General features: G+C 40.6%; 2 protein-coding genes and 1 long non-coding RNA gene across 4 annotated transcripts; all 3 read right to left on the bottom strand.

Moving 5' to 3' along the window:
• Positions 1 to 2,185: 2,185 nt before the first annotated feature.
• LOC139289166 (uncharacterized) lies at positions 2,186 to 4,167 on the bottom strand. The gene is made up of 2 exons (XR_011597453.1): positions 4,097 to 4,167; positions 2,186 to 2,765 (listed from the first exon to the last, which is right to left on the bottom strand). It is a non-coding gene; the product is annotated as an uncharacterized lncRNA (long non-coding RNA).
• Positions 4,168 to 8,274: 4,107 nt separating this feature from the next.
• Positions 8,275 to 13,143, bottom strand: LOC139288576 (uncharacterized). The gene is made up of 7 exons (XM_070909895.1): positions 13,104 to 13,143; positions 12,048 to 12,389; positions 11,542 to 11,721; positions 11,007 to 11,111; positions 10,534 to 10,571; positions 10,276 to 10,437; positions 8,275 to 8,475 (listed from the first exon to the last, which is right to left on the bottom strand). Exons 1-7 carry the CDS (start codon positions 13,141 to 13,143, stop codon positions 8,275 to 8,277), a joined length of 1,068 nt encoding a protein of 355 aa, XP_070765996.1.
• Positions 13,144 to 14,642: 1,499 nt separating this feature from the next.
• LOC139289383 (matrix remodeling-associated protein 8-like) lies at positions 14,643 to 18,154 on the bottom strand. 2 transcript variants are annotated; one of them, XM_070910969.1, is made up of 8 exons: positions 18,054 to 18,154; positions 17,186 to 17,500; positions 16,591 to 16,617; positions 16,319 to 16,357; positions 16,025 to 16,063; positions 15,503 to 15,607; positions 15,381 to 15,433; positions 14,643 to 15,090 (listed from the first exon to the last, which is right to left on the bottom strand). In XM_070910969.1, the coding sequence occupies exons 1-8, from the start codon at positions 18,091 to 18,093 to the stop codon at positions 14,980 to 14,982; spliced, it is 729 nt and encodes a 242-aa protein (XP_070767070.1). In that variant the 5' UTR covers positions 18,094 to 18,154; the 3' UTR covers positions 14,643 to 14,979. The 2 variants fall into 2 exon arrangements, with proteins under 2 accessions (XP_070767070.1, XP_070767071.1); XM_070910970.1 differs by having other exon boundaries at positions 15,381 to 15,421.
• Positions 18,155 to 23,704: the final 5,550 nt, after the last annotated feature.

The following is a 23,704-nucleotide window of genomic DNA, read 5'->3' as shown; positions in this document are numbered from 1 at the left end:
TTAAACTGTGTCCCATTGTCAGAGTCAGTATCCTGTTATGGTCTGTATTTCAAAACATCACAACAGGTCAACAAAGTCTGTGAAAAATAATTATGACACTGTGTTGAATCCTCAGCGGACGTCACATCGCAGCTTGACTTGGTTGATATAAAAGGTGAAATTTAAATTTAAATTAAATTTAAAATACAGACCAAACATCAGTCTCTAAACAAGAACGTAGCTGCTGTTCATCAGTGATGTTTGGCTGATGTTCATTTCCAGATGTTTCGTTGACACTGGAGCAAAAACGATGAGTCGATGGACGGAGAATTAATCAGCATCTATTCTGATAGTTCATCTTTTAGGCAAAACTTCCCCAAATTCACTGATTTCAGCTCTTCACGTGTGGAGATTTGCTGTTTTAAATATCTTTGGGTTTTCGGCTGCCCATCGGATTTCAATCTGTTAACTTGAGTTTTGAGAATTATTTTCTGACGTTATACAGACCAAATGACTACTTTCATTATCAATTCATCTGTCATTTATTATATTTATTACATTACATATACATCTATGTAGTTTACGCCCATCACTTCAGTTTTTGGTGGAGACACACAGCAGCTCAGATACGGTACAATGATCCTTTTAGGAGAGGCCGGTGCCAACACTGCAGCTTCTTAAGGTGGACTGCAAAGACATCAGTCATGTTTCTTGGAGGGAGCTCACTGTAGCTACAGACTCCCTCATTCTGTCTGCACTGTGAAGGAACATCAGCTACCAAAAAGACTTTTCTGTTCACGAACGTCTTCAGAAAAACGACTTCACTCAAATATTATTTATTCTGTTTTCATTGTGTCATAAAGGGACAAATATTTAACCAAACGGAGGCTTTAACAGGATGTTTGTGCGGCTTCTACATTTGATCTGCTTTACCCAAGAACACTGAGTGGGTATTTTCTTGTAGAAGTGGTTACCGTTGGTTACAGGCGGCCATGTTGGAGGACAGACGACTGCACAAACACTCCCTGTAGAGCTCTGTTGTTTTTGCACTTTTGCCTTTTTTGCTTCACAATCCTGAACCTTTATTTTCTCACTGAGTAACGAGGGTAATAATATTTTTCTACATGAAAAGTGTAAAGTATGTTATTGTATTATTGTGTATCGAAAACTGAAATTTATTTATTGATAATAATCCTCCAGATGAAGTCAGAGTCGAGGTTGTGAACCTGCAGACGATGCAAAGCGTCTTCACACCAGATTATTTACTTTCTTTTTCACATCAATGTTCTTCCACTGATGTTTTTTTCTCTCATGTGTTGAAGGGACTTTGTTGTATTTTGGAGGTTGAACTGGAGCAGGACAGCTGACGGTATTCACTCCAGATTTACAAGTCGCGTTTGGAGACCGAGTCAAGTCGGGTCCTGGTTTGGTTATTTCAAACCAGGACATTCTCTCTTTCTCTCTCTGACTGCAACAATCATCTGCTTCCATATGTCCTCGGGTTGAGTTTGGGTTTCAGATTTGGCAGCAGAAGTTGGTTCAGTCAGTCAGGCAATAAACAGGGAAGCTGGAGGGAAACGAAGTTTCAGACGTTAAAAGAAGCACTACAACAGACGACTGAGAGCAGAAACGACACTCGATCTTCTCTACATTAGAGATTTAATATTGATTCTATGCAGTTTTTATTCTGTCAGCTGACCTTCATCCTCCTCCTAGTGTGTTTACCTGTAACGTGCCACAGCATTGATTTTCACCTGACACCCTTTTATTGACACCTCACATGCTGTATTTACTTTATTGTTTTGTATCGAGTAATTAATATTATTTTTCTTCTTCTTTGAGCACCGTAAGGCTGTAAAGGGAATTACTTACCAAGTGTTTGTCTTCCATTTATAATTATTGTTTTTACATTTTAAGTTAAATTTCATTCTAAGTTAAATTAATTAGATTTTTTTTATTGTGTTTTTTTTCTAACCCTGACAACATGGACGAGCAAACGCAGCAGTTTGGCAGCGTTGCAGTCGAGGCATCGCAGGAAGTTCATCTGTGGAAATATACTTTATGTGGTTGCCACTTTTCTTCACAAGAGCAGTTAGGTGTTCGGACAGTTTGGTGTTCAACACAAAACTGGAGATTAGTGGCTGAAAATATTTATAAAAACATTTTGTAGAAGATAAAAGACCACAAACTGTTTAAACTGCCAATGTTCAAGTCATGTCAAGTTTATTTTCATTAAAAATATGTAAACGACTGCTCCTGTTCTAATTCAAGTTATTTTCTTTCACTTCAAACAGATGCTGTGTGTGTCTGGACGATCAGGGTGGTTTGTTATATTGAAATATTTTAGTATCAAAGGATCAGGAAGTTTTACAGGCCTAACTAAAGTTAGGAAATAAAACTAAGGCATTAATACAGTAGCTACAATAACAACATATATACATTTCTGCAGATGCAATAAACACAGATTTTATATAAACGTCTCATCACTGTTGACATTTTAAAAACGATTTACTAATACTATAATATAACTATAATATAACTTGCACCTCACAAAGGATTTTACCTTAACCAAAGACTTTAATAATACTTAAATATCTTTAACCAACATATTAACTTAAAAGTAGCGCTAACTTGAAGCTAACGTTGTGACACACAGATCTAACTTCTCTCAGGTCGTCACAAGAAAAAAAACTTGATTTTTGTGTGAATGTGAGTCTTTCAAACCACTTTGTGTTCACCTGTCGGCCCCTGAGAGAGTAGGTGAGTTTACTCGAGTCGTCTTCAGACTGAAAGGAAACAAAGAGGGAGAAGTTTATCACTTACAGACTGTTTTAGTCTCAATAGAAACTTAAAGCTTTTATTTATATATATATATTTATAGATAATCTACAGGGCCTGAACGTCCTGAAAGATACTATCTTGTGCACAGAAGTTATTATAAGATAATAACTAACATCCTGTGTCATCTGCTTTCTTTGCAAAGCAAAACCAAGCTCCACTACAAATCTGAAAATATGTGTTACTATCAGCCTTTTCTGAGCATTAGTATTAAACACAAATCATAAGAGAGAACGTGCACATTTCCTGTATTCTGTTCACACACATGGTCCTGAAAAGATTTAGGCTCCTACAAACCAAAGAAGTCCAGTAACATGCAGGTCCAATGAAATGGAAGCAGAGGTAGTGCAGTACTGAGAGGATGTTCTGATACATCAGCCGATATTCTCTGACTGCAGATATATTGGTATCGGCATATATGTCTGCCAGTAAGTGACAAGACATTGTCCAAAACATTTTTGTCCACCAGAGAGCACCGACAAGTTTATTATTTAAACTGTAAAATGTCTCATTCGGTTCATAACTTTTATATTATGCAAATCTGGGAAGAGAGGATGGAGCTGAGCAGGAAGCAACCGCCACTGACAGCGATTGGCTGAGACACCTGTCAATCATGCACACATGCCCCAAAATAGGTTTCTCTTTGAGCAGTAATATATAACTATATGAATTAACTTTCACCAAGTCACATATTAGAAGATGCAAAGTTACATATTCACAGAGAAAACTGTTTTTTAGAGCCGGAGGTTGTTGCAGCCTCCAGTGGCCACTGGTGGTACTGCACCTTCACACACTGTTTAAACATCCACCGGCTTGTGTTTCAGTGTGGGTTATTAATATTTTATGGTTTTACATTTGAACACAAACACCACGTTGTCTGCATGTTAACAGTCTATCCAGCCAGTTGAAATAACAGCCCTCCCTGTGGTCGCAGGGCAGGAGGCCCCTCAGCTGCACGTTTTCTCACCTGTTTTGTCACTTAAGCATTATTTCAGCGTGTGTGCTGCTTCATGTAAACTGTTTACAGGGTTTTATCTCCAGATCTGTTGTTTAATACTTAACTGAGTATCTGTGTTTCAGTGCAACACCTTTTCCTCCTCCTCTCTGACCACATTCGGTCTGAAGACGTCCTCCTCATTACAACGGAAGTTTGTGGTACATATAGGGTCACATATAAATAGATACGATCACAAACTGGCCTGATTCCTGTTTCTGAAAAAGGCAGCATGTTACTGAGAAACAGATGTACAGCTTGTGTAAGACGACAGTTTTTACTTACTTTCTTCTGAGAGCTGGCTGCTGTGGAAGGTGTAAACTGTAGATATTTCCACAGGAGGAGATCTGCTCCGTCCGTCCTCCTCTCTGATCTCCTCATACACTCGGTTGGGCTGCCAGAAGAGAACAGGGGGTTTGGTTTGTATCGATATCAGCTGGTGTCACAAACACTGATGACACCGAGATGTCCCACATTTACTCAAACTCACCTCTGTGACATTAATATTCTCCTTTTCCACAGGAGGCTCTGAAAAAACATGTAGTTCAGAAGATTAGGTCCATTCAAAGAGACACTTACAGCCAACCAAAACGTTGCAAAACGTTCCAGGAACTAAACCAGGAACTAAATGTCCCTTTTGCGTATCCCTGTTTGTGTTCCCACCACATCTGAAGAACTATAAATATTAGGCAAATATTTTCCCCAATAAATTAACTTTGTTCTAAGTGTGTGTGTGTGTGTGTGTGTGTGTGTGTGTGTGCTGCCTCACCTTTGGCCCTCTTTCTGCAGAATATCAGCAGAGCAGCTGATGACACGACGATCACGACGGCCAGAGTCAGACGCACATACAGCCGCACACCTCTTACAGCTGGAGATAAAGTTTGTTTTACACTTCCTGGTTCATTATAGAAAGAAACGTTTCAGCTCCCCTTCAGCACCAACAGTGTGTGGACACCAGCTAACAACAAACCACCCGCCACCCACCGAAACACAGAGTTCAACATAAAGTCCACGTAGCTTGTTTGCAAACACGGACGAATTGCTAGCTAGCTAACGTAGCAAAATATTGAGTGGGTAACGTCAGCTAAGGTGAATTACATCAGTGATTAATTAAGGCAGAAGTTGTTGTTTTTTAAACTATGCCGAGCTTCATAATGAGGTGATGAAGTCAACTTTCAGAAGAAACAATTATTAAATCAAAAGTTTCTTTGATCAATTTGACACGTTAAACCTGTTAGCTGTTAGATTCCGACTGAAAGTTGGTTTGCATGTGTGTTGTCACTGTGAGGGGAAGAATCAAGGTTTGTGATTGGTCAACTGTGGTTGGCCTCAGTTTTGGGAAACTGGAACAACATTGTAGCTTGTTGTTCAAACTAAAGTTGGAGGAAGTCAACATGTCTTTTATGAAAAAAATAGTCATAAACATTTATTACAGGTGGACGTAAAATAACTCTGCAGTTCGATTAGATAAGACACCTGGCTATAAAACGTTAACATACCTTTGAATTATGTAAATGTACCTGGAGCTGCAGCTGGTGGTGTCCGTTGAGTCTGCCTGGTGGCTTCAGGGGGGGCTGATGAAGGCGCGGCGCTCCCTGAACTGGAGCTTAAACTCTGTGCTGTCGTCGGTGTTGTGGAAGCTGATGGGACTGATGTGGAAAAAGGTCGGGGAGTCCGGTTTGGTTTTGGAGGGATTGGAGCTGTGAAACACGAAAAAACGAAGAATCAGAAACTGATTGATCAGATACAAAGAAGTCCTGATGATCAGATGCTCCCTGCAGAGAAACATTTAATTCAAATGACACAAATCCTCTCGCAGTCGATGTGTTTGGTGCAACAATATTCAGATCAACTGCGGTGCGACAGTTTGAGTTCATCAGATGTTTGACAGATTAAGTGTTAAGGAGCATTTCTCAGTGTTCACAATGATGAAAATATAAATTGTAAGACTCAACTTCTTGGGTTATTTGAAGCATCAGCAGCTGTCAGAGAAAAGTTAATTTAATGGCTCTCAGTAGAAACTCACCTTCTTCAACTCTGATCTCAAACTCCTCGGATGAATCTGTACCCCAAGATCTCTCCAAACTGCATCTGTACCATCCCGAGTCAGACCTCTTCAGATTTGTGATGCTCACATACAGAAGTGCTGAAGATAACAAAGATCCTTCTACATAGTCGATGCTGTATCTGCCCCTCTGAGCTCTGTCACCAGTTGTGTCGACGAGAATGTCTTTTTCTTTACATTTGTTCTTACAGAAGATCCTCCTTTCTCCAGGGAAAAAGAAGGAGCAGCCAACTGTGATGTTTCCTCCTTCAGTTCCTCTATGGGTTTTAGCACCGATGAGCTCAGTGTTTCCGTCCCGCAGCGCTGGTGAAAAGATCATCAATCAATAGTTATCACCTGTACTTCCTGTTAAGATGTCGCAGTCTCATTTGTTTCACACTTAGACAGTTCAACGGAGTCATACTGGGAGCTGCCCAGTTCGACCAGTCGAACGGCAGGTTGATTCAATTCTGATTCTGTCATCAAAGAAACTTGTTTGATTTTTTTTGTCCTAATCAATCAGTATCGAGAGACGTATCTGTCCCGCTGACGAAGGGAAAACCTATAGACGCGTAAAATATCTTATTCTATATAATAATAATAATAATAATACATCTTTGTTTTGTGTCGTTTGTTTGTTGTTTAATTCCCCTTTTCTCATTTGAAAATTGTTGATTTCCTCTTTGCATGTGAAATGAGGTTTTGGGTGAGTTGCTCAACATTTCCACAGCTGTCAGTTTGTCAGCCGTCACTGCTGCACGTCTTCCTCTGGAGCTGCTTCAAATCAAATCATTTAAAATGATTGTTTTTCTCTCTTCACCTCTAAGAAGGTAAAACAAAGTGTTTCAGCAAACTGCAAATTAACAAAAGACAAAGAGACATTGGGCCTCATTCACTGTGTGCATATAAATGTTCTTACCTTGCGCACAAAATCAGTAAAAAGGCAAAATTACCGTCAGATTGGTGGAACGTGCACACCGTCCAGTTTCCTACCACCATGCAGATGTTAGTGAAGCAGAGTCATTCTAAATGAACAGCTGCACGCCTGCTATTTGCAACCAGCATGCTCCCATGCCGCCGTTTCTCCACACGAGGAAATACTTTCATGGAGAAAGTGATGAAGTTGTTGTAAGATTTACATTTGCATTTAGTTAAAAGGTCAGAGACAACCTGGCCTTCATCATTTGTGCGTACTCGTGGTCCGAGGCAGTTCTGAATACATTTAGATAAGAAAATATTGAAGAATGGTTTGTAAAACATTCAAACGTACGACCCAGTGACTCTGAAAATGTTTAAAGATTTATTTTGGTTGTAACTTCAGCAGGTTTCTCTCTTACTCTGTGAGACCTTTTTATCTTTTTGCTAACTCTATCAGATAGATCTGTCAGGCTGAAGCAACAGAACAAATAACTTCAGCTCCAAAACACAACGAAAAGAAACTATAAAACTATAAAACAAGTACAGAAGAACAATAGTTGATTGCAGATTGTCTGACTGTCATGTTTATGAAACAAAGCCCACTGTTAAACATCTGGTACAACATTTACTGAAGAAATAAAGATTGATTGAAGAAACAGAAGGCGAGAACTCACTGAGGAAGAAGAAGCAGATCCAAGTGTGACGGACTTTCATGTTGGCAGCTCTGATGGTTTAACATGGCCTCTCTTTCTTCTCCACCAGCAACAGGAACTACTCACTCTAAATGACGGACATCCTCCTCCTCCAACCACAACACAGTCTGAACTCTTCCCCCCCTCTACGCTCAGGTTTTTTCATTCCATTACCTGCATGTTCGTGGATGATTTTACATTCAAATGAGGCTTTGTTGTAACTTAAAACAGCATTACTGTCACATTTTTGTAAAGAGTATGTCTACACTGTGAGACAATCTCTGTGTTATGAAGTCATTTTGTCCACTATCTTTTTCTCTCTGAAGGAAATGCAGACATTCACTCGTGACAAGAGCAGTTCATATTTTTTGTGAGGTGAAGTTCATCAAGCTGCTTGCAGCGTCTCGTACTGACTACCGTCGTTAGTTTCACTGCAGGACAGTTTGGTGTTCAACGCAAAACAAAACATTTTGTAGAAGATAAAAGACCACAAACTGTTTAAATTGCCAAGTTTATTTTAAACATTGTTGTCATGATGACTAGATTCACCACCTAAACAAACCAACTGCAGTGATATCGAACACAGCATCTGACTGCAATAACAAAATATAAACATTTCTGCAGATAAAATAAACACAAAGGACTTAAAGAATCGTCTCATCTTCGTTGTTAACATTTAAAAAATATATATATAAGGTGAGCTTAACTTAAAGTAGAAGTAGTAAAAGTAGCTGAAGCTGACGTTGTGACTGCACAGTTACGGATGAGAGAGACGTAACTTCTCTCAGGACAGCAGGGAGTGAATGAAGCTACTGCTGATGTAAAGTAACAGTAGAGTACAGAGGAGGTGGAGCGACTTCGGCGTGGCTGCCCGCCGAGCTCGCTGCGACCCGAGGCACAGAGTAGATGACGGTATCTGCGTCACCGACGGGGGCGCCGCTGAGCGACGCAGCTGTGCTGTTGGAAAAAGCCACCTGAGAGTAGGTGAGTTCACTCCCGTCGTCTTCAGTCTGGAAGAAAACAAAGTTTTCACTTAGACTGTTGTAGACTTGATGAACTGAGTATCTGTGTTTCAGTGCAGCGCCTTTCCCTCCCTCTCTGACCACACTTCAACATTCAGTATGAAGACTTCCTCAAACCAATTTGTGGTGTATAGATACATACACAGTACTGTGCAAAAGTTTCAGGCAGGTGTGAAAAATGCTGTAAACTAAGAATGCTTTTAAAAATATAAATAATTGTTTATTTTTATCAATTTACAAAATGTAAAGTGAGCGAACAAAAGAAAAATCTAAATCAAATCAATATTTGGTGTAACTGCCCTTTGCCTTCAAACCAGCATCAATTCTTATAGGTGTACTTGCACAAAGTCAGGGGTTTGGTAGGATTACAGTCAGGTGTATGATCAACCAGTTATACCAAACAGGTGCTAATGATCATCAATGTCACATGTAGGTTGAAACACATTGACTGAAACAGAAACAGCTGTGTAGGAGGCTTAAAACTGGGTGAGGAACGACCAAACTCTGCTACCGAGGTGAGGCTGTGGAAGACAGTTTCATGTCACAGGCCGTACACCACGGCAAGACTGAGCACAGCTGCAAGACACAGGGTAGTTATACTGCATCAGCAAGGTCTCTCCCAGACCAAGATGTCAAAGCAGACTGGAGTTTCAAGATGTGCTGTTCAAGCTCTTTTGAAGAAGCACAAAGAAACGGGCAACGTTGAGGATCGTAGACGCAGCGGTCGGCCAAGGATGAAAAACACATCAGGCTTATTTCCCTTCGAAATCAGAAGATGTCCAGCAGTGCCATCAGCTCAGAACTGGCAGAAACCAGTAGGACCCAGGTACACCCATCTACTGTCCGGAGAAGTCTGGCCAGAAGTGGTCTTCAAGGAAGAGTTGCAGCCAAAAAGCCATACCTGGACATGGAAACGAGGCCAAGCGACTCAACTATGCACGAAAACACAGGAACTGGGGTGCAGAAACATGGTGCTCTGGACTGATGAGTCAAAAGTTGAAATATTTGGCTGTAGCAGAAGGCAGTTTGTTCGCAGAGGGGCTGGAGAGCGGTACAATAATGAGTGTCTGCAGGCGACAGTGAAGCGTGGTGGAGGTTCCTTGCAAGTTTGGGGCTGCATTTCTGCAAATGGAGTTGGAGATTTGGTCAGGATTAATAATGGTGCCCTCAACGCTGAGACATACAAGTACAGATACTTATCCATCATGCAATACCATCAGGGAGGCGTATGACTGGCAGCAGGACAACGACCCCAAACATACAGCCAGTCATTAAGAACTATCTTCAGCGTAAAGAAGAACAAGAAGTCCTGGAAGTGATGGTATGGCCCCCCCACAGGGCCCTGATCTCAACATCATGGAGTCTGTCTGGGATTACATGAAGAGACAGAAGGATCTGAGGAAGCCTACATCCACAGAAGATCTGTGGTTAGTTCTCCAAGATGTTTGGAACAACCTACCAGCCGAGTTCCTTCAAAAACTCTGTGTACCGAGAAGAATTGATGCTGTTTTGAAGGCAAAGGGTGGTCACACCAAATATAGACTTGATTTAGATTTCTCTTCTGTTCATTCACTGCATTTTGTTAATTGATGAAAACAAACTATTAACGCTCCCATTTTTGAAAGCATTCTTAGTTTACAGCATTTTTTCACACCTGCCTAAAACGTTTGCACAGTACTGTGTGTAGATATGGTCTCAAACTGGCCTGATTACTGTTTTTAGTGGGTGACGCCTGAAGATACTGTTCCCTGAACCAAAAGCTAAAATCCTTCCATAGTTTTGACTTACTTTCCCCTGAGAACTGGCTGCAGTGACAAAGCTGTAGGCGTCTGTGGTTTCACCTCCATGCGGTTTGCTGTATTTGGCGTATTTGTAAACTGTAGATATTTCCACAGGAGGAGATCTGCTCCGTCCGTCCTCCTCTCTGATCTCCTCATACACTCGGTTGGGCTGCCAGAAGAGAACAGGGGGTTTGGTTTGTGTCGATATCAGCTGGTGTCACAAACACTGATGACACTGAGATGTCCCACATTTACTCAAACTCACCTCTGTGACATTAATATACTCCTCTTCCACAGGAGGCTCTGGAACAACATGCAGTTCAGAAGATTAGGTCCATTCAAAGAGCCAACCAAAGCTTTTAGTTAGCTAGTTAGCTTGCTAGTGTTAGTAATCATTAACCTAGTATTGGTGCGAGTCACATATCGAGCTAGCATCTGGTGTTACGGTAGCAACGCAGGAAGGATTCTCACTCTCAAAGTTTGACTCACAAAACACATTTTTGGCCATAACCTAAGAATTGATGACCATGTTTTTACAGTTGGTCGGACACTGAATAGGTTTGACTCAAAGGTCAAAGGTCACTGTGATCTCAAAATAGGTTTTTAGCCATAATTTAAGAATAAATTAGGTCATTCCAGTAAACAATAACTTTTAACAGTATCGTGTGTGTGTGTGTGTGTGTGTGTGTGTGTGTGTGTGTGTGTGTGTGTGTGTGTGTGTGTTTCTTGCAGCCTCACCTTTGGCCCTCTTCCTGCAGAATATCAGCACAGCCACTGATAATGTGACGATCATGGCGACAAGAGTCAGACCCACGGACAGCAGCACGCCTGTGGCGGTTTGAGCTGCACAACAAGATTCTGGTTCATCATAAAATATATCTGGGAGCAGAACGTGTTGTCAAGCTAATAGTAACATCAACTAAATATTTAAACCATTAAATCAATACTTCATGACAAAGAATCATTCAAACCAACAATGAATGTGAGTCCTGAACGTACAAAACACATGAACACTTTCGGTATCTACCTGTATGCAAATATCCTGCATGCACGATTCACATGGTTGATTTTGATATCATAATTCCGGTCAACAATTTAAGCATCTTTCTGAATCAGCATGTAAGGTATATTCATCTGCAGGTAACCATAGCAACGTCACATGCTGCAGTTACCAATAACTCTCACCGATTTGACCAAAATGTCTACAAACACACTTTAAACTTTAATGAAGTACGAGATGAAGAATTTTGAATTTTGAATTATGTAAATGTACCTGGAGCTGCAGCTGGTGGTGTCCGTTGAGTCTGCCTGGTGGCTTCAGGGGGGGCTGATGAAGGCGCGGCGCTCCCTGAACTGGAGCTTAAACTCTGTGCTGTCGGCGGTGTTGTGGAAGTTGATGGGACTGATGTGGAAAAAGGTCGGGGAGTCCGGTTTGGTTTTGGAGGGATTGGAGCTGTGAAACACGAAAAAACGAAGAATCAGAAACTGATTGATCAGATACAAAGAAGTCCTGACGATCAGATGCTCCCTGCAGAGAAACATTTAATTCAAATGACACAAATCCTCTCGCAGTCGATGTGTTTGGTGCAACAATATTCAGATCAACTGCGGTGCGACAGTTTGAGTTCATCAGATGTTTGACAGATTAAGTGTTAAGGAGCATTTCTCAGTGTTCACAATGATGAAAATATAAATTGTAAGACTCAACTTCTTGGGTTATTTGAAGCATCAGCAGCTGTCAGAGAAAAGTTAATTTAATGGCTCTCAGTAGAAACTCACCTTCTTCAACTCTGATCTCAAACTCCTCGGATGAATCTGTACCCCAAGATCTCTCCAAACTGCATCTGTACCATCCCGAGTCAGACCTCTTCAGATTTGTGATGCTCACATACAGAAGTGCTGAAGATAACAAAGATCCTTCTACATAGTCGATGCTGTATCTGCCCCTCTGAGCTCTGTCACCAGTTGTGTCGACGAGAATGTCTTTTTCTTTACATTTGTTCTTACAGAAGATCCTCCTTTCTCCAGAGAAAAAGAAGGAGCAGCCAACTGTGATGTTTCCTCCTTCAGTTCCTCTACGGGTTTTAGCACCGATGAGCTCAGTGTTTCCGTCCCGCAGCGCTGGTGAAAAGATCATCAATCAATAGTTATCACCTGTACTTCCTGTTAAGATGTCGCAGTCTCATTTGTTTCACACTTAGACAGTTCAACAGAGTCATACTGGGAGCTGCCCAGTTCGACCAGTCTGTGACTGAGGGGTAACATTACATTCAGAAAAAAAACCCAAGTGTAATAACAAATGTGCGCAAATGTAAATTGTGCCAATTAAGTGATTCAGTCAACAATAATTATACACGTGGAAACTTTACTGTGTTCAGACAGAAAGCAAAGCCAATTTTAGAGGTGAGTTACTTCTTTTCTTTTGTTTGTGATCAGTTGATTTAAAGTAAAGTATTGGGATGGGGGTTGTTGAGCCACACAGAAAACCAATGAGTAAATATCCGTAAATAAATTGCACCCCTCCCTGTCACAACCCTCCGTCCGTCCATTCCATTAAACTACATAAGGGAAGTGATTTCCTGTGTTGTGAAGCTACAACAAAGTCAAAGCAATACAACAAAAAACAGAGGCAACGCATTAAGAACAGCAGACGTGTGTTCATCATGTTTAACCACAGAAACACGTTAGGAGACGTGGCCAAACAGAGTCCACCCGTCAGAAACTGTTCCCCATCTTCTGCAAAGTTTAAATGACCAACTGTGAATAAATAATAAAGACACGAGAGAAACGTGGTGCAGTGAGAGAATGACAGAGATGCTGAGTGAGAGCACTCACTGAGGACGAAGAAGCAGATCCAAGTGTGACGGACTTTCATGTTTGATGCTCTGATTGTTTAACGCTGCCTCTCTTCCGTCTTCACTGGCCAACCAGGAACTACTCACTTCTCTAAATGATGGAGTCCCTCCTACAAACACAAGCACACGCCCTCCTCCCCTCTAACGTTTCTTTTCCCCAGCAGTCATGAACCTGCAAGTTTACGTATGATTTTACACTAAAACTGCGCTTGATTGTGAGTCAAATCGACACTGATGTCATGTTTTTGTCTACCTGCTGCAGGGGAGGCTGATTGTTTTTGAAGAACTAAAATTATTTTTGAGGAATGGCATTTTGCTGGAGCCCTCTGTGTTGTTGTATTTAGCTGTGTTTTCACTTTTGCACTGTTTAATAACTTTGAAACATCTTTGGATTTCCTCAATAATTTGTGAGTGTTTCGTCCTCAGGGGCCATCGTGATAACTTAACTCTTAAGTCAGTAACTCACATGGAAAATGTGATTATTTACAGTTACTCAGACAATTTAAGAAAACAAAGAGAGGCCAAACTTATAACTGATGGACTAATGACATCTTATATTACTATTTACATTCAGTTTACGTCATTTCTTTGCGTTTTTCTACTAAATATAATCTGCGTTGTTTTGTGGACTAAAAAGGTCATCATCACAAATACACCAATAATCACGAACATTACTCCAACTAAAACACACATTAGAAGAAGTTAAATATTCAAGGAGAAATCTAATGTTTGTATTTGTAGAGAAACGTTTATTTATTTATGTCAGACTTCAGAGCTGTCAGAGGAGCTTCAAGCATCTAGTGGCCACTGTTGGTACTGCGCCTTCAGCCGCTGCCACATTGAGTATTTGGAATATCTGATCCTTCCTTTTTGTGCGTGTGAACATAAACACAACACAGTTTGCATACTGAAAATCAGGAAAGCCACATGAAGAAATTAACTTTACTGTGCTGCCTGACAAAGCCGCCCTGCATCACTTTAGGATGTGTGCCGCTTCACGCCAACTGTTTACAGTGTCGCATCCTCAAACTTAATACCAACCTTAACATCCTTATTTCTTTCCTCCGACAGAAACATGCAGCCTGAGGACTTCCTTCTCGAGACAACAGATGCTTGTGGTTTGGGATATGTTAACAAAATGGCCATGTTCCTGTCTATGATGTACTGAAAGAGTACAGTCTTCTTTGTCGTAAATGATAGTAAACAGAATATTTGGGGGGTTTTGGACTTTCGGTTGGACATTTGAAGACGTCATGTTGGTCAGATGTATCGTTAGCTGCGGCCTTAAATAAAACTCTTTTTGATAATTACAATTTTGACATGAGTACAAAAGTCAAAACACTAACGATACACTCTACATACTGATTTCCAATCAAAATTCATTTTAATTTCACTTCAACTTTAACAGGATGTAATTGAGTCCTGATGTATGCGAGTGCTGCTGCACCACCACCAGGTGGGTGGGTGAGTGAACGCAGCAGTGTAGTACTAGAAGAACAACTCTCAACTCTCTCATTCATTCATTCACATATCATTTTATTTAGTTATCTTTGCACAAGCGGATTACAGTATAATGGCTTTTAGTTTTTGTATTAAAGTGGAGAATTACGTGCTGTTTCAAGTTGTGTTATTCCCCAGCGTTGCAACGTTAATCTGCACAGTAAGAAATCCAGGTCTAGATCCAGAAAGTAACAAGTAAGAACGTGAGCCTTGAGAAAGACAAAGTGTGGTCTGCAATAAAATTCTTACAGCTTAATGTGCGGCCATCTTGTCTTCACTAAACGTCAATACCATGCGTGCATTCACCACACAACTCTCGCTGACTGTAAATCCAGACGGTATCATTTGTCTTGCGTCTAAGTGAGATTAAAGTAGATTTGGTCCAAGTCCCTGCTGGCTGGATCAAGGCTCTGGTAGGTGGAGGCACCACGCGTGGAGACTGGATGACTGTTCACGTCCAGGACAATCTGAAAATGAATGATACAGTAAAAGCACTTTTACCAAGGTGACAATGAACACCTCTGAAACACATTAGTAGCCTGCCTGGAAATGTAGTTTTTGGACGTGAGAGCAGCTGCCAATGTGTTTTGGCTTCATTTTTGTACAGTGGGAGGAAGCTGAGACGCGTCGTCCATCTTTATATACAGTCTAAAGACCGTTTGACCGTTTTGTGTTCTTTCTTTTGACACAGCAGAAGAAGCCGTCTCGAGAGCCGACAGTGAAGGTAAACAGAGATAAATGAGTTAAAGAAAGTCACCTTGGTCCCGGTGCCTTCGGAGTTTCCAGTTTTGTTCGAACCTGTGGAACAGACTAAGTATATTTCTGTATCAGAATGAGTAATTATTAAAAAGGTGCAGATAAGGTTGAAAGACAACTCACCACCAGAGTCCTTCCTCTTTTTTGTGTAGAGGAGCAGCAGAACAACAGCCAGCAGCAAAACCACCACACCCACAGTTATACATACAGCCAAAACCAGGAAGAAATCTGGACGAGAGATAAGAGATTAAGATTAAGATTAAGATTAAGATAGACTTTATTAATCCCACAACACAGAAACACACATCAGACAAGCACTGTGTCAATAAGAATTAGAAGTATTTTTTAAAAAAGAAAAACAAGGAGGGGAGGGAGACAGAAAAGACAGGATGAAACATCTTCCTGTTGCAGGAAACATCAAAGAAATCCTTGTGAAAAACAGAATAAAAAATAAATAAAAAAGACCATACACATGAAACACGATGTCTTGCATCATGCAGACATGATATAAACTCCTCTACATGCTTCTGTCATGATAACTGACATTTAATGTGAAGTTTTCTCTTCTTGTTGTTGTTGACAGTTGTGTGTGTGTGTGTGTTTTTATTTAGGATAAAGCGGACAAAGACAGAAACCGAACTGTACCTGAATGCTGCTGGTTGGTTTCAAGTAAAGTTGTCGTAGCTGTGAACATCAAAAGCACAATGAAAACATGCGCTACTCCACTTAAACCTGATTTGTTTGGCTACTTGGGGGAAATGGAAAAAATGCTTATTTACACATCCAGCAGTTATGAGCAACATTATCGTTCATTTGGAGTCGTGTTAGTGTCGAATATTCCCTCTCTTTTAGCTCTGGTTTTAGTCTCTACCGACTCCTGAGGGACACGCTGCATGTGGATTTTATTTATGATAAAGCGGACAAAGACAGAAACTGTACCTGAAGGCGGCTGGTTGGTTTCAAGTAAAGTTGTCGTAGCTGTGAACAACAAGAACGCAATGAAAACATAATGAAAACACAACACAATGCTTCTGAAAACAAATCCTGATGAGAGAAAAAAAAAAAGCTGTGCATGTCTCAAACTGGCCGTTTCTATGGAAATAGAGATAATGTTCAAAAAATAGCTCTCTAAGTCTCTAGACTCCTGAGGGACACACTGCATTTGAGTTTTATTTAGGATAAAGCGGACAAAGAAGGAAACTGAACGGTACCTGTGATTTCAGGTAAAGTGGTCGGAGCTGTGAACAAGAAAAGCACAATGAAAACAAACGCTACAATGCTTATGAACACAGATCGTGATGAGAGGAGAAAAGCTGTTCTTTATGTCTCAAACTGGCCGTTTCTACGGAAACAGATGATATTCAGCTGAAATATGAACAGAAACATTATGAAATATTCAAAGAAATATTGTTAACAGCAGTGTGTGTTGCTACACTTTGAGTCCGTTTCAGATGTTGTAATGATGAAATGTGGAAAGGTATATTACACTCAATTTCTCAAGACATTAGTTTGACGTTTTAGGGAATACGCTTCCTCAGTAACTTCCTGAAGTCTCTGCTGGTTGCCTTTTTACTAAACACACTTTTATAAGAGGATAAACTAGGGATGAAGGCCAGTTTCAGATAAAGATTGTGGTTCTCTCCACAGTTGAGGTAAATAAAAGGCCGGGTCCAGAATTTTAACAATTTATGGTACATGATTAAAAACAAACTAAATATATCTGGTTCTTTAAAACATCAGCTGGCAATCAAACGGTGACGTCTTTCTTCAGACGTCCACAGACACACCGAAACAGTAGAAACTCACCATCTATAACGACGACTTCAAACTGTCTGCGTGAATTTATAATGAATCTTCTCGCTTCACAGCTGTACCTTCCTGCGTCAGACTTCATCAGCTCTGCGATGCTCACATACAGTGAGCCCCTTGAATATTGGAGGCTGTATCTGCCATTCTGGGCTTCAAAACCAGTCGTTTGAACGAGGACATCCTCGCCTGTGCAGTCTTCCTTACAGAAGTACTTTCCAGCAAAATCTGCCAACTGAAAGGAGCATTCAAATCTGATGCTTCCTCCCTCGGTACCTTGAACGTACCTTTCAGTCTGTCCATCACACGGTGCTCCTGAAAAGATCAACAGTGAGAGCTGATACTTCATGTAATGTAGACTGACTGTAAAACAGACTGCAGATTAATCAATCTCCACAGAGGCAGCATTTCACAACTGACTGCTGTTTCAGTTAAAACCCCGTATGATGTAACCAATACATCAGAACACTGTGTCGTAATGTTGCTTACTGCAGACAATGACATAAAAACATGCAGCGCATGATCAACACTTCCATCTTTTAGGTTTTTCTTTTTGTTTTTTAGACTGTTGGTCGGACAAAACAATCAATCTGATACATCACCTCTGCCTCTGGGAAATTGCAATGAGCATTTTCCACTCTCATCTAAACAATTAAATCGAGTAATAGCTCAATAACTCTTAGCCCTAAAATTATTGTAGATTGATGGCAGAATATTGCAGCAGAAACATTAACATTAACATTAAAACAGTGTGATACATAAATGTGAACAGAACAATATAACGAACTGTAAGTGATCAACACTTGTGATGTTTTCACAAATTAAGAACAAATGTGTGAGAAGAGACATCCAGGTCATCAGTCCTCACCTGATAAGAGGCAGAAGAACAGAACATGGTGGAGTTTCATTCTGAATTTGAACCCGATGGAGAAGAAGAATTAAACTGCAGGAGAACTGCTTCTATCACTTCACTTCACTTCACTTGTTTGTCCAATGAAGTCTGACATCCAGAGCCTTCAGCTTTGTTCTTCTTTCTCTGATCTGTTTCACAAACGGTCTTCGAATGTCACAACTGTTAGTGATGCAGTCGAGTGTTGGAACAGCAAAGCTCTCGCTCTCTGTAACACATTCACGTTATACTTTTAAATTAGCCTCGTCAAAGGCTACAACAGGCCTGATTTATTAAACCTGCTTTCGGTTTCTGTTTTGTATACAGCGCCTGTGGTCGTACCGAGCTTTTTAGCCTCTTTTAGCTAATTGTTTTGGTTTAACAGGACATTTACTGCGTGACACCTGCCCAGCACCAAACAGCCGACAGACAAAGTTAGAGACTAAAGTAAGAAAATGAAATATCAAGCTGCTGATGAGACAGATATTTTTCACTGGAGCTGGAGGTAAACGCCTTCACTGGGTTCATAATAACGTTATGGTATGATGATACTTCATTCCCATTTAAAATTTTTACTTCCAGCTGTGTCCTCCATGTTACCTCACACAGAAACACGGGACTCTCCCAGATAATGTAATAATCCTATTGGTTTAAGTTGTGGACACCAGAGTATTTCAACTTTGCTTCTGAGAGTTTTGTTATCTGTCATTTTTGACATGGCGGACGTATAAATAAACAAAACATACTCTTTACAAGCTGCGCCAATGGTATGAAATAATAAACACTTCCTGTCTCCGTCGCTCGTTTTATCTGTGTAATAATGTTCTCTTTTTTCCCCCCTCCAAAAACAGTTGAATAATAACAATAATAGTGTTATTAAGCAAAGAAACACACGTTTCATTTCGACTATTAATTCACCGACAGTTCAGCACCAGCAGCGAGAAGCGATGCCAGATCTCAAGGTTAATATTTGATTTGTCCGTCTGAAAAATACCATTTTACTGTCACAATGTTTGGAAGACTCTGAGCTGAGCTGAGCCGTCTCCTTTCTAAACTGCCTCTGTGTCAACTTTCTATGTTAGCCTGTTGCTACATTTGCTAAATAGCACTAAACACGAAGTACAGCTGAGACTGTCGTACATTTTGCAACCAAAGTTGTTAGAATTCATCCTCTGGGGACCATGAATGTACACGTTCTGTACAGCTTTGAGATATTTCAGTCCGGACCAAAGTGATGAACTAACACGGCCATCAAGCTCCCAGCATGGCTAAAAACTACAAGACAGGTTTATTCTAACAGCGCACAGTAAGAATCAATGACACACCAACTACTTCATTAAATTCCATATGTAGAGACAAACTGATGTCACACTTCCCACCATTGTCGCCGTCATCATCATCGTTATGTAATAGGTGCAGCTAAAGCGAGACAGACAGAGAAAGGGGAATATGTTAAAATTAGACGTTGTGTCATGTAATAAATTGAGCAACTTCTTTATTCATCAGACGGCGAGTGGAAGGAGAGAAGTGATAAAAACAGTTCTCCTGCAGTTTAATGATTTTTCTCCGTCGGGATTAAATTCAGAATGAATCTCCACCATGTTCTGTTCTTCTGCTTCTTATCAGGTGAGCACGGATTACCTGGACTTTTTCTGTATGTTCTTACTCTCACTAGACACTCAAGGTCTAGACAAACACTTCATCATCCACAGACATGAAACTCCACTCTTACACTTCAATCTAATTTTCATTTAATTGTTATTTGTTTAAACTGATGATTGTGTGTCTACAAAACCCCTTTATATTGTAGTCTTACTGAAATAAACATTTCAGGACAAGTAAAATGTTAAAAAGACGGATACTGCTGCTTCACTACAACTTCTCGGGCTACTTCCAGAACAACCAACACCTCGTAGTACTAGTAGTACCACTGCTACTACGACTATCACTGGTATTACTGCTGCTTGTGACTGTACTACTGCAAAACCGACAAATAGTTGTAGTGGAAAGTGTGACTTTCTGTGTGGCTAAATCCATCCTTTTATACAAAGTCAATATGCAATTGATTCATATTTAACAATAATGTTTTAGTGAAATGATATCAGTACATAATACATTTTCTAAACAAGGTTATGACGTGCAGCCATGCTGGCAGCTCTGAGGCTGTACTAAATGCTACCGTTTGCATGCTAACACACAATGCTAACATGATGTTTAGCAGGAATAATGTTTACCATGCTTACGCTCTTAGTTTAGCATGGTGGCACACAAACCTTTGCTAATTAGCACTAAATACAAAGTACAGCTGATGGGGAGTCATAAACCAAAGCACTGAAGGTTTTTATTTGAACCTGATGGTGGCGCTAGATGAAAAGTTAAGGGAGCACCAAACTTATCACAATTCATCTTGAGGGGGACATCTGTACAGAACTTCATGGCAATCCATCCAATAGTTATCGGACCAATGTGGTGGACCAACTGACCGAACAACATTGTCCTCCCTAATAACAACGGGACAAACAGTACCAGGAAAAGACAGAGATAACAAGCAGTTACAATAAATCTAGTATCAAGAGTAGACGTAATACAACACAAGCAATGAGAATTTATAACAGGTTAAAATGTAAGAGAAGAAAATATGTCTCTCTCTCTGGTTGCCTGGCAACCTCACAGTGACAACAAGCCACTGGCCCGACTGATAAATAGTTCCAGCAAGAAACTGGGTGTCGGTTTGCGTATGACACATTACATACATTTTTTTTATTTGTTGGTAGGTGGATGTTTTACCTGTGGACAGACCAGACAGACCGGCTGTGTCCAGTCTTTAAGACAGCAAATAAGCATGTTTCCCAAATCATCAAGCTATTCCTTTAAAGTCAAGCATTGTGTAGATTGTGTAGGACCAAATGACCAAAATCAATAGGATTAAACTTAGAATTTACTCTGTATAAAAACGTTAAAAGTAGTGAGATGGGACGCAAGCCTGGGAGGCTGTTGTGTGATGTAAATGCTTTATCTTTCCAGGAGCTCTGTGTCACAGGAACACAGAGACCTACTCTGGAGACGTCCCCCTCTATACAGCGACCGAAGGACAAAGTGTCTCCTTTGAATTCCCCTTCACTCTGGCTGGAGGCGGCATGAAGTACTTGTGCAAGGAGGAGTGCAAAAAGAAAGACATTCTCATTAAAACGCATCACGTCACGGCTCAGCGTGGCAGATACAGCATCAGATATCACGAAGGAGTTTTGCAGGTGACCATCGCAGAGCTGAAAACCTCTGACTCGGGCCGCTACAGGTGTGGGGTGGGCAGCCCTCCCTCATCGGATTCGTACGAGCTTGTCGAGATCAGAGTTACGGAAGGTGAGCGGGTGATGTTTCTGCATGTGTTTGGAGCTACGATCGAAGTTTTCACCGTCCACTCTAACTCCTCATCTTGGGCTTAAGGAGTTTAGAAATCCCTCTTCTTCAGAAGCAACTTCTCCAAATCTCCCCCTTTGACAAAAATAACTTCTCAATTCTCATATTTAAGGGAAGAGACGAGATGATTCATTTCCATAGAATGCGCTTTAACTGGATAGATCTCTTTTTCACATCTCATGGTACTTTTGGCAGTGATACTGTGTCAGCCCCTGCGCCTGTATCTTATATATAATAATACATTTCTGACCTCATGGCAACATTGAGTCAGTCTGGGCAAAATGATGATGAATACAGTAAGATTATAGACTTCTGCATTAATGTAATTCATATAGTATTAACCAGAAACGTTTTCTTTCTTTTTAAACTGTTGAATTAACGTCCAGAAAATATACTATATCACAACGTACAGTTTGTTGCTACAGGCTTTTATCTATCTGGACCAACCTTGAGTCAGTTTAGCTATTTGTTGAAAATGTGTGCAGCATTTCTTTTTTCTACAGCGAAACATTACCACAGTTTTCTTGCCTGTTTGGGATGTGAACGCGGTGTCTGAGGATTTCCTCTTGAGCACTAATATTGCTTTTCATTACTTCCGTTCCTCACAGCTCAGTTTAACACCGAGCTGCCCGAGCAGTGGTCCACTGAGCAAACAGGAAGTACGACTGCAGGTACAGCACGCCTCACCTTAGTTACAGAATCAAATGTTCAAAGTTGTTATGGTTTTCACGGCTGGTCCAGATGCAGCAGAGCGCCACCCGCCCTGCGTGGGTCTCTGGGTGTTACAGTATAATGATGTCGAGGCAACGCTGAGTCAGTTTAGTTCTGTCACTATAATTACACTACAGGAGTCAAGTTTAGCTGCTACCCAAGTGTGATTAACAATGACTCCTGGGAAATATTACAACAGAGAAGTGAATGTGTAACCCGAACCATCTCCTCGTTTTCACTGTTCACAGCTTTGACCACTTTTGCTACAACCACCAAGCAGTCTGAGCAGAAGCCAACTGAGGAAACAACAGCTGCAGGTACAGGACAGTTTACAGAGGATCAACCCTGCTGTTCATTCTGTTTTATTGATACCAAATGCCATTATCACTTATGCTTATTGGTCCGGTTCTTTATTGTTTCCCTTATTGATTCATGATTCATGATCACTTTCAGCGCTGAAGTTATAATAACACAGGACATTTACCCTCGGTAAATAACGTGCTGCTCGGCTGCTAAAATAAATGCCACTCCTGGAATTTAAGCCTGTGTTGCGTAGAAAGATGTTTCAGTATATTGCTGGTGTTTCCACCCTTTATTGAAATTCTAATCTTACAGACATTATAACGACAATACAACTGTCATCTTTCTTTGTGAAATGAAGCCACGCTTTGGACCGTTTCTTCCTCTCCGCCATGACTCCTTCTTCCAGCAGCAGAGACGTAGAAGTCCTGCGCTGAGGACAAAACTCAGGGAACAAATGTCTTCTCACTTCCACAACCTTCATCATCATCATCTGCAGATAATATATATAATGAATCATTCTGATGTCAAACTATATTCTAACAGCAAACGTACGTCTGCATCAAAACTTACTTCTCCAACTCCTTCTGACTAGTAGTACTAGTAGTACTACTAGTACTACTAGTACTCCCTGTGACGAGTAAACTGATCTTCATGTGTACAATCAGTGAAGTGCCCTCCTCATGAAACACGAACAAACTTTTAGTCTTTTTAACTAACTTTCCTATTATTTTACTTTTCGTCAGACAGGCTTCTCTGTTGGATATTCAAGAAAATGTAGTTTCAGACCCTCAACTTAATCTGTTCTTTGTTAAATGTATTATTTAAGTTGATTGTTTATGTCTCTCCCTCAGCTTCCCCCCTGCTCGTCGTAGTATGTGCGACACTGGTTGTTGTTGCGCTGTTGGCTGTTTTTCTGCTGCTGCTTTACAAATGGAAGTCAAAGAGGGAAACTGACGGTGAGTTACCTTCCCAACCTTCTCTTACTTCTGTACTTCATTCAAACACGCACACAAACAGTCAAAAGGGTTGACTCACTTTCTGGCTTTTTTTTGGTTGTCCTTTCTGTTCCGCAGGTTCGAACAACAGGAGAAACATGGAGGTGACTTTGTTAAACTCTTTGTGTGTAAAATGTCTCACGCTGCTCATATCTTGGTCACAATTCTACAAAAGCTCCAAAAAGTTATGGGATTCTCATCAAA

The sequence above is a fragment of the Enoplosus armatus genome, chromosome 8, assembly GCF_043641665.1.
Source record: "Enoplosus armatus isolate fEnoArm2 chromosome 8, fEnoArm2.hap1, whole genome shotgun sequence".
Taxonomy (NCBI): Eukaryota; Metazoa; Chordata; class Actinopteri; order Centrarchiformes; family Enoplosidae; genus Enoplosus; species Enoplosus armatus.
This window is presented reverse-complemented; position numbering and strand designations above follow the sequence as displayed.

Excerpts from the sequence above, each read along its gene's own strand:
- LOC139288576 (XM_070909895.1), bottom strand. The coding sequence starts at position 13,143 with ATGAAAGTCCGTCACACTTGGATCTGCTTCTTCGTCCTCA. Across the intron at positions 10,572-11,006 it reads CTGCAGGAAGAGGGCCAAAG|AGCCTCCTGTGGAAGAGGAG; the intron begins GTGAGGCTGCAA and ends ATGTTGTTCCAG. Across the intron at positions 8,476-10,275 it reads CAGCCAGTTCTCAGGGGAAA|ACTGAAGACGACGGGAGTGA; the intron begins GTAAGTCAAAAC and ends GTTTTCTTCCAG.
- LOC139289383 (XM_070910969.1), bottom strand. The coding sequence starts at position 18,093 with ATGAAACTCCACCATGTTCTGTTCTTCTGCCTCTTATCAG. Across the intron at positions 17,501-18,053 it reads GTTCTTCTGCCTCTTATCAG|GAGCACCGTGTGATGGACAG; the intron begins GTGAGGACTGAT and ends TGATCTTTTCAG. Across the intron at positions 15,434-15,502 it reads AAAGAGGAAGGACTCTGGTG|TCTGTTCCACAGGTTCGAAC; the intron begins GTGAGTTGTCTT and ends AAATATACTTAG.